The sequence below is a fragment of the Mesoplodon mirus genome, assembly GCF_964341445.2.
Source record: "Mesoplodon mirus genome assembly, chromosome: 2".
NCBI lineage: Eukaryota > Metazoa > Chordata > Mammalia > Artiodactyla > Ziphiidae > Mesoplodon > Mesoplodon mirus.
This window is the reverse complement of record NC_138977.1, coordinates 143,074,286-143,090,401: the sequence shown is the minus strand read 5'-3', so window position 1 is coordinate 143,090,401 and position 16,116 is coordinate 143,074,286. Positions and strand designations below refer to the sequence as shown.

At 39.0% G+C, this 16,116-nt stretch overlaps 1 protein-coding gene across 1 annotated transcript in view; it reads right to left on the bottom strand.

Moving 5' to 3' along the window:
- The window catches only part of TRPC3 (transient receptor potential cation channel subfamily C member 3), a gene marked incomplete at its 5' end in the record, with an annotated part of 81,180 nt that overhangs the window by 40,956 nt on the left and 24,108 nt on the right, over window positions 1-16,116 (bottom strand). The window contains 2 exons of the mRNA XM_082635355.1: window positions 1,298-1,462; window positions 10,417-10,605. Coding sequence (XP_082491481.1) covers window positions 1,298-1,462; window positions 10,417-10,605 — 354 coding nt within the window. The remainder of the gene's footprint in view (window positions 1-1,297; window positions 1,463-10,416; window positions 10,606-16,116) is intronic.

Here is a 16,116-nt window from a genome sequence, read left to right as displayed (position 1 = left end):
ACTTTTACAAGTGAAGAGAAAAAAAGAATAGACTTCAAGATGCCTACTTCAAACTCAATATGTTTTAACTGGGTAAGCTGCCCTAAGAGACAAACACGTATAAATCTGAACATTCCAATTCATTTCCCCCAGGAAGCGAAATTATTTGGGTGGGATATGATTTTTGCTTTAATGCATGCTCTCTCCTTATTTATAGTTTTTAGTCTTTAGTGTTTATGTATTAGCAGAATCTTAAGGTATTTGCCCATGATATATAACAAAGGAACTTATCTGAGTCATCAAAATTCATCAAAATGACAACATTTGTGCCTTAAACTGCATGGGCAGCTCAACAACGAAGTGAGATGGATGAATATTCTTACACGTATATGGGCCTGCAGAGCAGGACTCTGCAGGGGGAGACAGATGCGCCAGAGAGATGACGGATTTCCAGGCTCATTTGTGAGTGGCCTTGACTCATTTTGCCTGAAACTGCCTCTGATTTTAACGGAACCAGATTTCAGACTATAAACATAGGACTAAAGGATCTCAGAACTGTTTCTTCTCCCTGGCAGTGTCCTTTATTAACCTAATACAGATTCTGTTAGCATGACTCCTATTCCTTTCCACATCTTGTTTAGAGGATCTCTTAGCCACAATTAAATTGACTGTATACTGGCAAAGTTGAGAGAGGGATAAAGGTAGTGAACAAAATGATTCAAACAAAACTAAATAGATGAACAATCTAAAAAATCCAAAGCCCCCAAACCCCAATTCAACACTTTTTAGAATCTCCTGAAGGAACAAAGGGCTAGGGGAACCTGACATGTGCTTTCTTGAAGACTTTGGATAATACCACTGTTCAGACCGAGCTTAATACACGCAGTCTCGGATCTTTTTGACAGGTTCAACCGAGCTGCCTTTTCAGTTCTCAGGTTTACTGTTTCTTGGAACCACTGCAGTAGGGCTCTTCCTCTTCCACAGGCCAGCCTGGTAGACTATTTATTAAGCTGGCAATAGAATCGGTACAATTGCTAATTCACTTAAGCAGCTTTTCCTCCTGCTTACCATGGGGATTTCATCTTAAAAGCCTAAGTATTATATGCCTGCAAATATGATCTATCCCACTAGTACCAAATTCTTTTCATCCCTTATTTGAACTAATCTGGTCATTAAAAAGCAGAATTCGTGTTCTTGAGTCAATTAACATTCAGGGTAAAACTGATAAGAGCCTTAAGTAGGAAGCTTTTTCCTTTTTCATCCTTAAAGGACATGGTACACCAACCACAGAGGAAACAAGAGGTGGAAAAGCCCGTACCCTGCTGCAAGGTGCAATCCAGTAGCCGATGGCAAGGAACGGAAGGCCCAAGGCCACAACCAGAACCACCAGACACTTGATAGCTACCGTCTGTTCCCGCAGGCCTGAGAGGTTCTCGTACCAGATTGTCAAGAGCTGCTGCTGGCAGTTGGGGTGAGCCACAAACTGTTGGTCGGGACAGAGAGAGAGGGAGAAAGAGAAGTAGGTTACCATGTCATTGTCGACAGTTCGGCTACCAACTGCATGTGCATCCTAAAGATATTAATGCACATTTTTTTTCCAGATATAGGCACTGGAAGGTTTCTGGTAATATTCTTTACCTTCCCTTTGTTTTTCAAAATTGCTTCAGAACTATTACAAGAACTAAAGTGGAAACATGAGAGTAAAACTGACGTTGTCCTTAATCATAGCTCTTTCTCTCTGTATTTACAGACTCCTCTCTGGAATCTGGGTGACATATGCTTTCCTTTGCGAAAACGTGTCCCATGTTGCTGTCTGCCAGCTTACTTGCATTCAGTTCAAAATGGAAAAGAAAATAGTTATTTGGTTTACTGGATACTATAGCTAAAAGAGAAATGTTACTGTTTCATGATACATGAAATGATACATCTATGAAAAATATATACATGATATGTCCTATGTGGATGTATGCCCTATCACAACAAATATGCAAAAGATTTGCAAAAACTCAATGAACCTCCAAGTGTTATGCTTGATCCACATTTGCTCTGCTTCCAGGAATTGGCATCAAATATCACGTCCATCCTATTTTAGTAATCTGTACTCTTTTTGTTGCTTCCTCTATCACAAGTGAAAAAAACACATTTATCTCTATCAGTTCTTTTATAATTACAGCTCTAATCAGGAAAAACATGAGCAAATTATACTTATTTTATTTTTTCATTTTATTTTTATTTTTTGCAGTACCCGCAGCCTCTCACTGTTGTGGCCTCTCCCGTTGCGGAGCACAGGCTCCGGACACGCAGGCTCAGCAGCCATGGCTCACAGGCCCAGCCGCTCCGCGGCATGTGGGATCCTCCCGGACCGGGGCACGAACCCGTGTCCCCTGCATCGGCAGGCGGACTCTCAACCACTGCGCCACCAGGGAAGCCCAAATTATACTTATTTTAGCCCTGCTATTTTATTTTATTATTTTGTTTTATTTTATTTTATTTTATTTTTGCCATCTGATTTTGCTAAGTCATCTGCCTACATCTATATAGAAGGACTGGGATTTCATTAAGGTCCTGTCTTCATTAAGGTAGCAGAATATATTTGTAGTCAGGCCCATGTGAAAAGGCCCCTACATCAAAAGGTGCCTATCTGCAGCTGGATATGCCTTTCTTTGAACGGCCAGCTGCACTTTGCCCAAGCTTGGGAATTATTCAGGGTCATTCACAAATCAGCTACTGAGTGTCAACATATTTTTAAAAAGAGTGCTTAGCAACACAAAAATCAAGGTATAACTGTCTTCTATAAAATGCTATAAATAACAAAGAACCTGCTAGGAAGTACCCATGAAATGTTTTTGCAAATTCTGAGAGGCAAAGGAAGCAGTCGCAGTTCCCACTAAGCAAAGGGTTCAACTTTAATCAAGTTCTAGTTAATGATCTGAATGCTTCTTAGTAACTCTAGGCAATTCCTCAAGTTACCTGGCTATTTATCAATAGCATACCTACAAGGAAATGAACAGGATTCCACTTAGTGGTGTAGAGTTTCCCATCAGCTGTTCTAATTTAAAAAAAAAAAAGAAAAGAAAAAACAAAAATAAAACCTCATCTCCCAGGTTGGGCGGTAGAGGCACAATTTTCCTCAAATTCCCACTCTTTCCCCCAGTGTGCACCCGCCCTCTGGGAAGTCCACTGACTTTGCTATGACAGCTGCCACCACTGTGCAGAAGGAAAACTTGACAATCCATTGACAGAGGTGGTGAGGATGAGTTTACAAATATCAGGTTTGAAATATTTAACTGAATTTTTTTCCAATAATACAAAGGAAATGAACAGCAGGATTTGGGAGATTGAAACTACTAAAAGGAAGATGCTATTTTTTTCTTGCTCGATGAGTTCAATGTGAAAAAGCATATTTTATCTTGTAAGTTCCTTTTAATTTAGTTATAAAAATCCCAGGTCCTGAGGCTCACGGGTCATTGCTAGTGGCTAAGTATACATTAGATCTTCTTTCCAAATTCAAGATTCCAAAGTCCTGATTTTTGAAAACAGTATTTCAAGATCAATGCAGTCATTATTTGAACTCATGATGAAATAAAATCAAGGTTGAAGGCTTCCTGGGGTCTATGTAACAATTTCCTAGGAGTCTTACTGAGAATTTCTCCAAACTTCCACTTCTGCCCCTGTACTCTATTGAATCATTACCTTCCTGCATCACCCCTCCTTTTGTGTTAAGAATCTTCATCCCCTCTACGGTTCTTCTTCTTTTTTTTTTTAAGATTTAATTTTATTTATTTTTGGCTGCATTGGGTCTTCATTGCTGCATGCGGGCTTTCTCTAGTTGCAGCTAGCAGGGGCTACTCTGTTGTGATGCTCGGACTCTAGGCACGCAGGCTTCAGTAGTTGCAGCACGCAGGCTCAGTAGTTGCGGCATGCAGGCTCAGTAGTTGTGGCACACAGGCTTAGTTGCTCTGTGGCATATGGGATCTTCCCGGACCAGGGATCCAACCTGTGTCTCCCGCATTGGCAGGTGGATTCTTATCCACTGCACCACCGGGGAAGTCCCCCTTCTACGGTTCTTAAATGTCTGTCTCATTCATTCATTCATACTTCAAAATGTCATAAGTCCCTCCTACACGCCAGGCAGGTGTTAGGTATTTGGTACAAGAAGACCAAAACGGGAACATCAGTATTGCAGTAAGTGATAAGTGGTCCCTGTTCTAGAGCACAAAGTAAGCTCTACATAAATGTGAAGAAGTTATTATAATGGAGACTTGGATTCCATATGCTTGCCAAGATAAATAATCAGCATTTAAAATAGTCTTAATTTGAATGTTGGTCCAAATGTCTTGGTGTTTGGAGGATCTGCATTTGTGGGAAGTTGGAGAGATGTAACTAAAAGGCAGTCCTGTGACTCCAGCTAGGCTCAGCTTAGGAATGGGAATGGTGCATTCAGATAAATCTACAGGTAGAGCATACAATGTCATCAGATCAGATTACCACTTGGGAAGTCAACACGCACTTGTTTATAGGCAAAGGGTTTCTGTAAAACAGAAAATCCACATGAAGTTAAGAGACACTTGGACACGTGTCCCTGTGAAATTGATGGACAAATTTCCCTTTTGTGGTTGTCCAGCCTTTCTTTCTTAGGTTTTAAACTCTTGAGTACAGAAATATTAATGTTGTAGTATGGCTCCCTCTTCTTGCTCTTCCTCCTTAGGCTAATCTTTAAATTTGAATCTTTAAATGCTTTATGGCATTGATTATACTGTATAAAGTTTACAAGGCCCTCAAAGACTTGGTGGAAATCAATCCTTTCCATATGGCATTATGCAATGATCAATCTTTGACCTGGTGTGACTTGTACAATACAGTGCAGACACTTAATATATGTTAAATACTAGCCAAAATCATGGTGTTTGCACTTCACTTGTTATACTTTAAAATTCAACCTAACAGGTATATCTCCTATACCATTAATTCTACCCTCTTCTTAACTGAGATCATAATACAGCACCATATGGCATTTAATCCACAGAAAGAAAACTCAAATAGATATTTTCCTCCAATGATATAAAATCCTAATACAAGTACACAAGGAACATTTTAAAAAAGAAAATAAAACCAGTATAATAGTAGCAAGTGAGGGCAAAAGAGCTAATCCTTCTAGGAGATGAGTTTTGCTCTTTTCAATGACTTCAAAATAGGGCAGTAACCTTTATCTCTTAAAACTGTTTTATCTCCTAAAAAATGTCCTTATGCTGCCACACCAGTCACAGCCAGCTGGATAAAATTTGTATGCTGTTTCTTAACTTCAGTGGACCAACAAATTGAAACTATTACAGAAATAATACCCTTATTTGAGGTTTTCTGATATAAAGGGAAAATGCTTGACACACAAGAAAATCTCAGTCTTTCAATGGAACAAAACTACTGGAGCATAGAGAACAAACTTTATTCCCTACCAAATGACTGACAGATTGTAAACCGAACCACCAATCAGGGCAGTTGATAAATTTCAACCTAAAAAAATTACACTGTCTTTTTATCAAATTAGCTTTTCCAAGAACTATCTTCATGGGAACACTGTTGTACAAAAACATGGTAGGAACACTCTGTTTTTGTTTTTAATGACATTGCTGGAGCCACAGTTTACCATATTTAAAAGAAAATATTCTTGTGAATAAAACTAGATCATTCATCTTCTTTTTAAAGTTCTTTGAATTGTGAAATATAAACTGAAAACTCCACTGTGCTGCACAGCAGAGACTGGCACAACATTGTAAATCAACTCTACATCAATAAAAAAAAATTTTTGTTAAAACCCCTGAAAACTTACATTGTACACGTTTTCTGGATTTCAAACCCCCAGAGTGCAAAATGCTGTTACCAAGAGCTAACCGACTGTTACCTTTCAGGTGCCTGAGCACAAACATGACAGAAGCCCTACAGCGCAGGACCCCTTCCTGTGCCGGCTGCCACATGCACGTCAAAGTCTCTGCAGTGGATTTACCACTCTTTCATTGTACTGCTCACTTTCTGGGCTTTTTCACACTTTCTGCATACACAGTGGATAATTTTATGTGTCTATATTGCTGCATGTCTCGTTTCTAGATGATCTTTCTATGGTTAAACCTAATCTCTCTCTGGAGGAAATAGAGCAAGAAGGAAGAACTCAGGAAAGGATTTCCTCTTTCTCAAGAGCTCGGTTTTCCAGATTTGATGATCCATCCAGTGCTAGTATCTTTTATCTTTGTCAAGGGCTTTCTTACAATAGACAAAGCTCACTTGAGATAGGTAGGACTCCCGTTACTTCTATGGGGGGAGTGGATTGATATTCATCCTCAAGTCAGAGAAGATAGAGGTACAGTCATAAATAGAGCTCAGGACTTTTTGGAGGGCAAATAGTCCATTATTCTGATTGGAAAATAATGAATGGTTTGCCTAAAATTTAATTTTCTTGTACTTATTTTCAAAAAACCAAATTTCACCCTCCACTCTATTCCATTCTCTTTTGTAGAATAATGTGGGTAACTCTACAAACGGTAATAACATTTACTATCTTTCCAGTTCTATTATTTACCTTAAAGACCCCTCAGAAGTGAATCTGGGATGAATAAGCTTCAACATCCACTTCCTGATAGAAGATACATTATTGTTTGTTCCCCACTAGTAGCGTATGATTGCTCATTTCACCAACAGCACTGAGAATTGTAATTTTTTTATTCTTTAATAATTTGAGTGAGAGGAGATGGTATCTGTATGTTAGCATGCATTTCTTTTATTACTAGAGGGTTTGAAATTTTTAAATATGTTTGTTAGCCATTTGAATTTTCTTTTCTGTGAATTACCTATCCAAGCCTTTTCCTTATTTTTCTCCAGGGCTCTGGAAATTTTCCCTATAAATTTGTTTGTGTACTTTGAATATTAAGAATATCAGGGCTTCCCTGGTGGCGCAGTGGTTGAGAGCCCGCCTGCCAATGCAGGGGACGCTGGTTCGTGCCCCGGTCCGGGAAGATTCCACATGCCACGGAGTGGCTGGGCCTGTGAGCCATGGCCACTGAGCCTGTGTGTCCGGAGCCTGTGCTCTGCAACGGGAGAGGCCACAACAGTGACAGGCCCGTGTACCTCAAAAAAAAAAAAAAAAGAATATCAATCCTCTGTAAGTTATAGTATAGAAAAAAATTTTCCCAGTTTGCCCTTCACCTTTTTTGTTTATGATCTTTTTTTTTTTTCTTTGCGGTACGTGGGCCTCTCACTGCTGTGGCCTCTCCCGTTACGGAGCACAGGCTCCAGATGCGCAGGCTCAGCGGCCATGGCTCACAGGCCCAGCCACTCCGTGGCATGTGGAATCTTCCCGGACCGGGGCACGAACCAGTGTCCCCTGCGTCGGCAGGCGGGCTCTCAACTACTGCGCCACCAGGGAAGCCCCTGTTTATGATCTTTTTGATGTACAGAGGTTTTAAGTTGCATGTGGTCAAACAATTTATATTTTTGTTTTTTATCTCTTCTACTGCTTTTATATTAAAAAATCCTTTCCCACATAAACATTAAATTCATGTTCAGACCTCTCCTATTCAGATCTTTTATATTTTCATTTTCTTCATTAACTGTCATTGAGTCTCTAAGGCCTAAGGTGAACTCATGGTTATTCCTAGGGAAGACCTGAGCCCAGAAAGAACCCAACAGACTCAGAATCAGAGTTGGGAGTAGATCTTGGGCAGATGGCATAAGAGACATCCTGAGTCTCTTATGGGACCTAAACAAATTAACATTAATCAAACTGGCTTCCCTGGTGGAATTATGGGTTGATTTGAACATATACAAGTTTATTATATTATTGGGGGGGCAATTCCATAACATATAAAGTATTTTGAAATCTCAATGCCATGCATATAGCTATGGGCTACTTCAGTGTCACAGTGGGTAGGGTTCATGAATCATTATAACCCAAGAAGTTATTTTACTTGGGGACTAGAAATGAGATGATGGAAAAAGGAAGCAGCAGAAGTGGGTGGGGGTATTTTTGCTCCTTGCTAGATGGAGATGGGTGAGTGTTGAGTGAAGAATGAAGGAAGTCTTGGAGAGAAAGAAAGAGGAACTGGGGCTTTGGGGGGGGCATTCCAGAATAAAGTTCTTATATACATTTATTGGGTGAAGATTCCAAATCAAAGATTTTAACTAATATTCCTTTTATAGCATAAAAAAGACAAAACCAGAAATACCTACAAAGTCCTAAATCTCCTTTCAGTTCTGAATACATTTTTGTTGTTGCTGTTTCCTGATAGTTGACTGATAGCAAATTTATTATTAATTGACACCTCATACACTGTAACCTACACATCAATTTATTTAAAATCAACATGCAAGACATTCACACTGCAAGACAGTTTGGTTAACAGAAGCACATCTGTAGATGAGCTGTCTCTGCTAATATGACACTTTCAAAGCAATGATAAAGAACCAGTGACAACTGAAATCAATTCTCTCCTCTCAGGTGCTAAAGAGGAGAGATGCCTATTGCAAGATCTGTGAATAAATGTCCAGACAGTTTTCTAAAAACAGTTTAATATCAATCTTATGCAAAACTATCTTTTTTCTTCCAATACAGCAAAACTTCAACTAGCAAGAATGTTCTGAGAGGAGGGCAGTTAATCCAATTCATTTACCTTGTAACTGACAATTCCTTGAAAAGTTATTTTACCTCAGTATTTACTGAGAATCTTCACATTTCACTATCTTATTAAGTGTCATTAATGGCTGGCTATAATCTTGTGAACAGTACAATGTGGAAGTTCTCTACATTGTGGTAGAACTGTGTATGTGTGTGTGTACACACATAGAAACACACACACACACACACAGAGAGAGAGAGAGAGAGAGAGAGAGAGAGAGAGAGAGAGATTCCCCCATCCTCATTTGCTACTAGGGTGCAAACTTTGGCCTAGGTTCCATGGGTCAGAGGCATATGTGCAGACCTCTGATTTGGAAGAGGCCTTTTATAACAGGCAGCACTCAGGGCATCCTTTCTGTTGGTGGGGAGCTGGCCATCTGCAGCAGAGGCAGAATTGTTCTGTTTGGGCCACAGAAACTCCCTTACCAGGTCAGTTCTGGGCCTGGTTCTGGGTAAGCTTTCTGCAATCACAGCTTAGATAAGCTTGTTCCTCCACCTCTCCTAATGATTCTGTGAGCCTCCTAATATCCTTTACTGAATTATTTTCTGTTTAAATTGGCTATGGTCTACCACTAAGAACCAGAACCAGCACAATAAACATGAAATGTCTTTGATGACTAAGAACTGAACTTGTTTAAGAGCCATCATTCTGAGAATGAATTTTCAAATGCAGAAATGTGATTAGCTAATACTTATTGAGCATCACCATGTACTATGCCTGTGCTAATTACTTTACTTGCATTAGCTCATGTAATACTTAAAACAACCGAAACAGTAGTTGTCCCCACCACCGACAGAGCAGAACGAGGTTTAGACTGATCAAGTGACTTGCCCTGTCACACAGAGAAGACAAGTCAGGACTTGAACTCTTGCAAGTTGGCTCCAGGGCCTGCCCTCTTATGCACCATGTCACACTGCAGGAAGGAGAGAAGATTCCATAGATTGACCAGTTCATGAAACCAGATCTATTCCTGACAACAGCTTACTTCTTCGTGATTTAAAGCACAAAAATTTAAGTTATATAAAATATGTATAAGTGATTAGATTCTGGATAACTGAGATTTTTATCATAAGTGAAACGTCCTAACTACAATTTACATGAATTATTTCAAAGGCCCATACAAGTAGCAAACACATAATACATAACTGTTCTATCTTCAGTAACCAGAGTAAAAAAGTAATCATAATTTTTTTTTTTGGCAACTGCATAAAATTCCATAGCTGTGTGATCTTAAACACGTCATCTAAGCTTGGTGAACCTCGGTTTCCTTATAGAATAGAAATCTCATCATCGAACACCTATTTTATAGTTGAAATGGATAATAACAAAGGCTTATTGCAAGATTAACATGCGAATGTAAGTAACAGTGCCCTACAAAAATGTTTACAAGTAACAGATTTTATTATCATTAACTGCATTTTAATGAGCAGTTTACAAAGCTCTTTTGCATATCTTAATCCACTGAAATCCCACCAAGACCCTGAAACAGATAAGAGGTATTATTTTCCTTTTATATGAGGAAAATGAAATTTAAAGAAGTTTTATGACTTCTTCAAGGTCCAAAAATGGATAAAAAGTGGAAAGGATCAGAGCTAGATACTTGACTCACAACTTTACCGTGATACTTCATTTAATCTCTTTCATGAAGTGAAATAAATCTTCTTATCAATAACATCTATTACTGCTATTATTTAAAAATCTTTCCTGGGATTATGGCATAGTTGATATTACATGTTTATTCTAATATGGAGCTGGATGAAAGTAGGCCACTCACCTTTTTGACTTCATATTTAATGGCAAGTTTGACACGACTCAGTGAAGCTTTATGCCTGTGCATCTCCAGAGGCTCTGCCGATTCCAGATCTCCATTCAGAATGGCTTCTACCTCTTCTGAGTCTCGGCAAAGATCCAGCACACCCACTACGAAGTCTTTGCATTGCATGGAGAGCTTGCGATAGTCATTCTAAGACCAAGAGGTTTAGAGTTTAATACAGAGAATGTGCTTTAATTCAATGGAAAGTGTTCAGGGGTTTTGTGAGTTAGAAAAAGTCTCCCTACCTCTGGGTAGGAAGTTGCAGCCCCCAGGTGGATGCAAGTTTCGCTCAGTAGCACCTAGACATGTGTTAGAAGTGAAAATTCTCAGATCCCACCCCAGGTGTCCTGATTAGAAACTGACGTTGAGGGCCAGCAATCTGTTAACACACTCTCCAGGTGTTTCTGATACACATTTATGTTTGAGAATGATGGTTCATAGTGAAGGCAAAGAGAAGAATAGGTACCAACATGGAGGGTATTTTTTCTTGTTTGTCTGAAGGGCACATTATAATGTCCTGCAGAGCTTCTAGAAAGAGAGAAATGTCTGATTATATGTAACTGAATTCTCAAGGGTTGCAGAATATAAATACCTGAGAGAAAAATTTTCAGGCTACTGGAACTAACACCTTGCTAAAAATAATCTGTGAATCTTTAATTTCATTAGCATATTTATATAGTGCCATGGACTGGTATGAGGAAGTCAGCTGTCAGCATTCCCTGTTACCTGCTGAATGGAGCTCTATTTCTAGCCCATTGATTCCAGTCTAGGTGTCAATGGCCATCTCTTGGGAAAGGGCCTTACTTTTGCAACCCCCAGCTCCACTTCTACAGCTTTCACTAAAATTTTAGCCTATTAAGAAAGTTAATCAGATGATAATCGAATTTGGTGCACTTGAGGAAAATAGAATCCCCCATTCCAACATGTCCTGAGATACTGTATATGTCTAGTAACTGAGTAATATTTAGCACAGCAGAATTTCTGTGCTTCCAAAAATCATACTTTAAAAACGATGTATAAAGAATTTCAATTTTTTTCCCCTTAAATGATTAATTAACTTGATTTGATGGGCAAAAATCATGTCACCAACTAAAATAAACAAGAAGAGGAGAGACTGTTTAAAGCCTACACAGACTAGAATAGTTTCCATTTCAGATATCAGAAATCCAGATAAAGAACAGTTGCAGTTAATCCTTTTCCCCTCATAAGGGAACAGATAAAATGAATAAAAACTTCAATCTTTGGTTTCCATTCAAGTTGGTACCATGCAACTGATAAAATTAATAAAATGTTCAGTCTCTGGTTTCTATGCAGAGTGTCAGTTAAATATCCATCTGCCTTCCATTCCTGAAAGACTAATGAAATATTTTATTATAGCATCCAGAAGAAGTGTTATCCATGTCTGTTTCCATATAAAGCTCCCCTTTTAATACAATTTTTTAGATGAAATTTCCTCATGTTACTCGTCAGTTCAGACTGTTCTGTAAGGTTTGGTGCAACACAGGATGGCCAATTCTCCATTGATCAGAAATAAAAGAGACTATTTTCTATTCTTGAAGAAAACACAGGAACCAATTTTGCAGTAATACCTGAATAATAACTCATTATTTTTAAAAATTATAATCTGTAAAATTATCCGATCTTAAGGAAAGCTTTGTGGCTTTTTCATATCCACTAAAAGATCAGTCAAGAAGCAAAAAACAGGTAACCAAGTTGCAAGGACAACACTGTTTTCATAACAATGTAAACATTTCCTGCTGGAAGAAGTCTGCTATCCAAGTACAGAAAATAATCAGAGCTGGAGGTCGTAGCGATTTCTTCTACTGGGATTGTGGGATACCATTTGCCAATATATGCAGAGCTCTCAGGGAAGGTGGAGAGCACCGCTAAAGATGGCCTTTCCTCAGTTGCAAAAGGAACTATCTAAAGTCTGAATTGCATCATGAGCTGACTCTGTCCGTTCTACCAGGAGGTCCTGTCTCATGTTGCTTCACAACTCAGACCGTTTATCTGGTCTGAATTTTCTAATGATGCTGTCATCTTAATTTAGTTTTGCTTGATCATCTTCACTGTGCTGCTTTTCCATTACCATGGCCTTCCACAAAGTTACCAGATGGATCTGCAGCCCACTTTACAGAGCAGGAACTCAAAACCTGGAAGAACTGCTCAAGCCAGAGGAAGAACAACGAAGCTCGTGCCTCATCATAACCTGTCTACAGGTTTCAGCAGGTTTTTAATGTGTATGGTTTAATCTTCATTCTAATCCCTTTTTATCCTTAACAGGAAAATTGAAATTCAACTCTAAGCAGGTGTGGTCCTGTCAGATCCTTTCCCTAATAATAAAAGAGGCAGGATAGTGTAGTGATTAAAAGGATAAATCTGAAACCAGACTTCCTAGGTTCAAACACTGCTTCTACCACTTACTGCTTCTACCACTGTGTGATCTTATAGAAGTTACTTAGCCTCTCTGATGAGAATAAGCCTATCTAATATTGCTACTATGAGGATTAAATGCCTTGAGTGTGCTTGGTACACATCAAATACTATAGAACTGCTTCAGTGTTACCAGGTACAGCATGTTACGTAGAATAGCTAGGACTGGGACCCGAAGGCACCCAAATCTAGGCTTAGCAGATGGGACCTTGGCTAAAGTCTTTGTTTTCTCATTTGTAAAATGAGAGGTGTGTATAGTCAGATGATTCCTAGAGTATTTTCCTGCTATAAAATGCTATCTTGCTTTTGGATTACATTCATTTTCCTCTTCCTTACAGTCCTACTGTGATATAAGTTGAAATTGTTTTTCTGCTTTAAAGAGGGGAAATCTGAGGCACGGAGAAAACAAATGGCTTTTTTTTTTTCAAAAAAAGTGCATCATTGATTCAGAATTAGGAAATTAGTAAATTTCAGCTTAATAAATGACCAGCTTCCTTGCCACTGACATTTGAAGGATTAGACAAGGAATCCATCCTGTCCAATATTCTGTTTCTCAAAATAGCTTCAGATAGCATTTGCACATCGAAAATACTTCTTTAATAACCTGTCACCAAGCTGTCCTCCATTAATCTATCTATATCTATATCCTAGAATGTTCAACCCTTGGGGTAATGACCTTCACATGTTTTCGGCACCATGCCTCCTGCACTCTTAAAGGAACTTTGAAAACTGCACGGTGGCTGAGAACCTTCCGTGAAGCATCTAAGTGATGGCAGTTTGAAGGATGAGATACTGGATCTTACAGGCCATTGATAAGATAAAATAGTCATATGTGTCTGAAACGGAAAAAAAAATCACGTCTTTTTCACTAGGGAACACGTTGTCTTTTTTTTTTTTTTTTTTCATTTCAAGGCCAGTACTTTGAGCTCAAAGCGTCTATGGAAAGAATATAGTGAACACCATGGAGTAGGGCAAATTAAGTGACCCTGCCACAGAAATAAGTTTCACTTCCTGCTCTTTCAGAGCTCCGAGTCTCTGGGTCAGTGCTGTGAAAGCACTATTTTCTCTGTCGAAAGCCCTGACAGGTGGACATGAGTGTGGGATGAGAAGGCAAAGAGGTGAAAGGAAGACAGATAAGAAAAGAATAACAAGGACAAGTGAGAATGGGAAAGAAAAGGAACATTTAGTCAGGGGAGAGAGACCCGTAGTCCTCAGAGACTGTAACTTCCAAAGAAGTGTCTGTATTTTGGCTCAGAGATGGTTATGCTACATGACTGCTTTCCATATAATTCAGAAAAAGGAAGTGTGAGATCTAGATGATTTTTGCATACTCTTAGATATTTGGCAGCTTTATGGATGCCTTCTTAAACTCAGTTGTGTTTTCTCCTCTTTTTGCCTCTTCACTTATAATAGTTTCCCACCTTTGAAAGGTTATCAAAGGTGACTCTTTATGTCAGGGTAAAGGAGATTCCAAGTATTATCAATATGGGTTTAGCTGGCTTCAAGGGGAAAACTATGAATAACAACTTTTCTTAACATTGCTTCACTGAGACTACTTCTCTGGACAGAATTGCATACATCACCATCTTTCGGAAATTATTAAAACATAATCTAACCACAAAGCTACAGTAATCAAGACAGTATGGTACTGGCACAGAAACAGAAATATAGATCAATGGTACAAGATAGAAAGCCCAGAGATAAACCCACGCACATATGGGCACCTAATTTACAACAAAGGAGGCAAGAACATACATGGAAGAAAGACAGCCTCTTCAATAAGTGGTGCTGGGAAAACTGGACAGCTACATGTAAAAGAATGAAATTAGAACACTACCTAACACCATACACAAAAATAAACTCTAAATGGATTAAACACTTAAATGTAAGACCAGATACTATAAAACTTTTAGCGGGAAACATAGGAAAAACACTCTTTGACATAAACCACAGCAAGATCTTTTTTGATCCACCTCCTAGAGTAACAGAAATAAAAATGAAAATAAACAAATGGGACCTAATGAAACTTAAAAGCTTTTGCACAGCAAAGGAAACCATAAACAAGACAAAAGGACAACCCTCAGAATGGGAGAAAATATTTGCAAATGAAGCAACAGACAAAGGATTAATCTCCAAAATATACAAACAGCTCATGGAGCTCAATATCAAAAAAACCCCCAAACAATCCAGTTAAAAAATGGGCAGAAGAGGGTTTCCCTGGTGGCGCAGTGGTTGAGAATCTGCCTGCTAATTCAGGGGACACGGATTTGAGCCCTGGTCTGGGAGGATCCCACATGCCGAGGAGCAACTAGGCCCATGAGCCACAACTACTGAGCCTGCGCGTCTGGAGCCTGTGCTCCACAACAAGAAAGGCCACGACAGTGAGAGGCCTGGGCACCGCGATGAAGAGCGGCCCCCGCTTGCCACAACTAGAGAAAGCCCTCGCACAGAAACAAAGACCCAACACAGCAAAAATAATTAATTAATTAATTAATAAACTCCTACCCACAACATCTTCTTTAAAAAAAAAAAAAAGGGCAGAAGACCTACATAGACATTTCACCAAGGAAGACATACAGATGTCCAAGAGACACGTGAAAAGATGCTCAACATCACTAATTATTAGAGAAATGCAAATCAAAACTACAATGTAGTATCACCTCACACCGGTCAGAATGGCCATTATCAAAAAATCTAGAAACAATAAATTCTGGAAAGGGTGTGGTAAAAAGGGAACCCTCCTACACTGTTTGTGGGAATGTAAATTGATACAACCACTATGGAAAACAGTAGGGAGATTCCTTAAAAAACTAAAAATAGAATTACCATGTGACCCAGCAATCCCACTACTGGGCATATACCCTGAGAAAACCATAATTCAAAAAGACACAGGCACCCCAATGTTCACTGCAGCACTATTTACAATAGCCAGGTCATGGGACCAACCTAAATGTCCATCGACAGATGCATGGATAAAGAAGATGTGGCACATATATACAATGGAATATTGCTCAGCCATAAAAAGCAATGAAATTGAGTTATTTGTAGTGAGGTGGATGGACCTAGAGTCTGTCATACAGAGTGAAGTAAGTCAGAAAAAGAAAAACAAATACCGTATGCTAATGCATATATATGGAATCTAAAAAAAAAAAAAAAAAAAAAAGGTACTGATGAACCTAGTTGCAGGGCAGGAATAAAGAGGTAGACATAGAGAATGGACTTGATGAC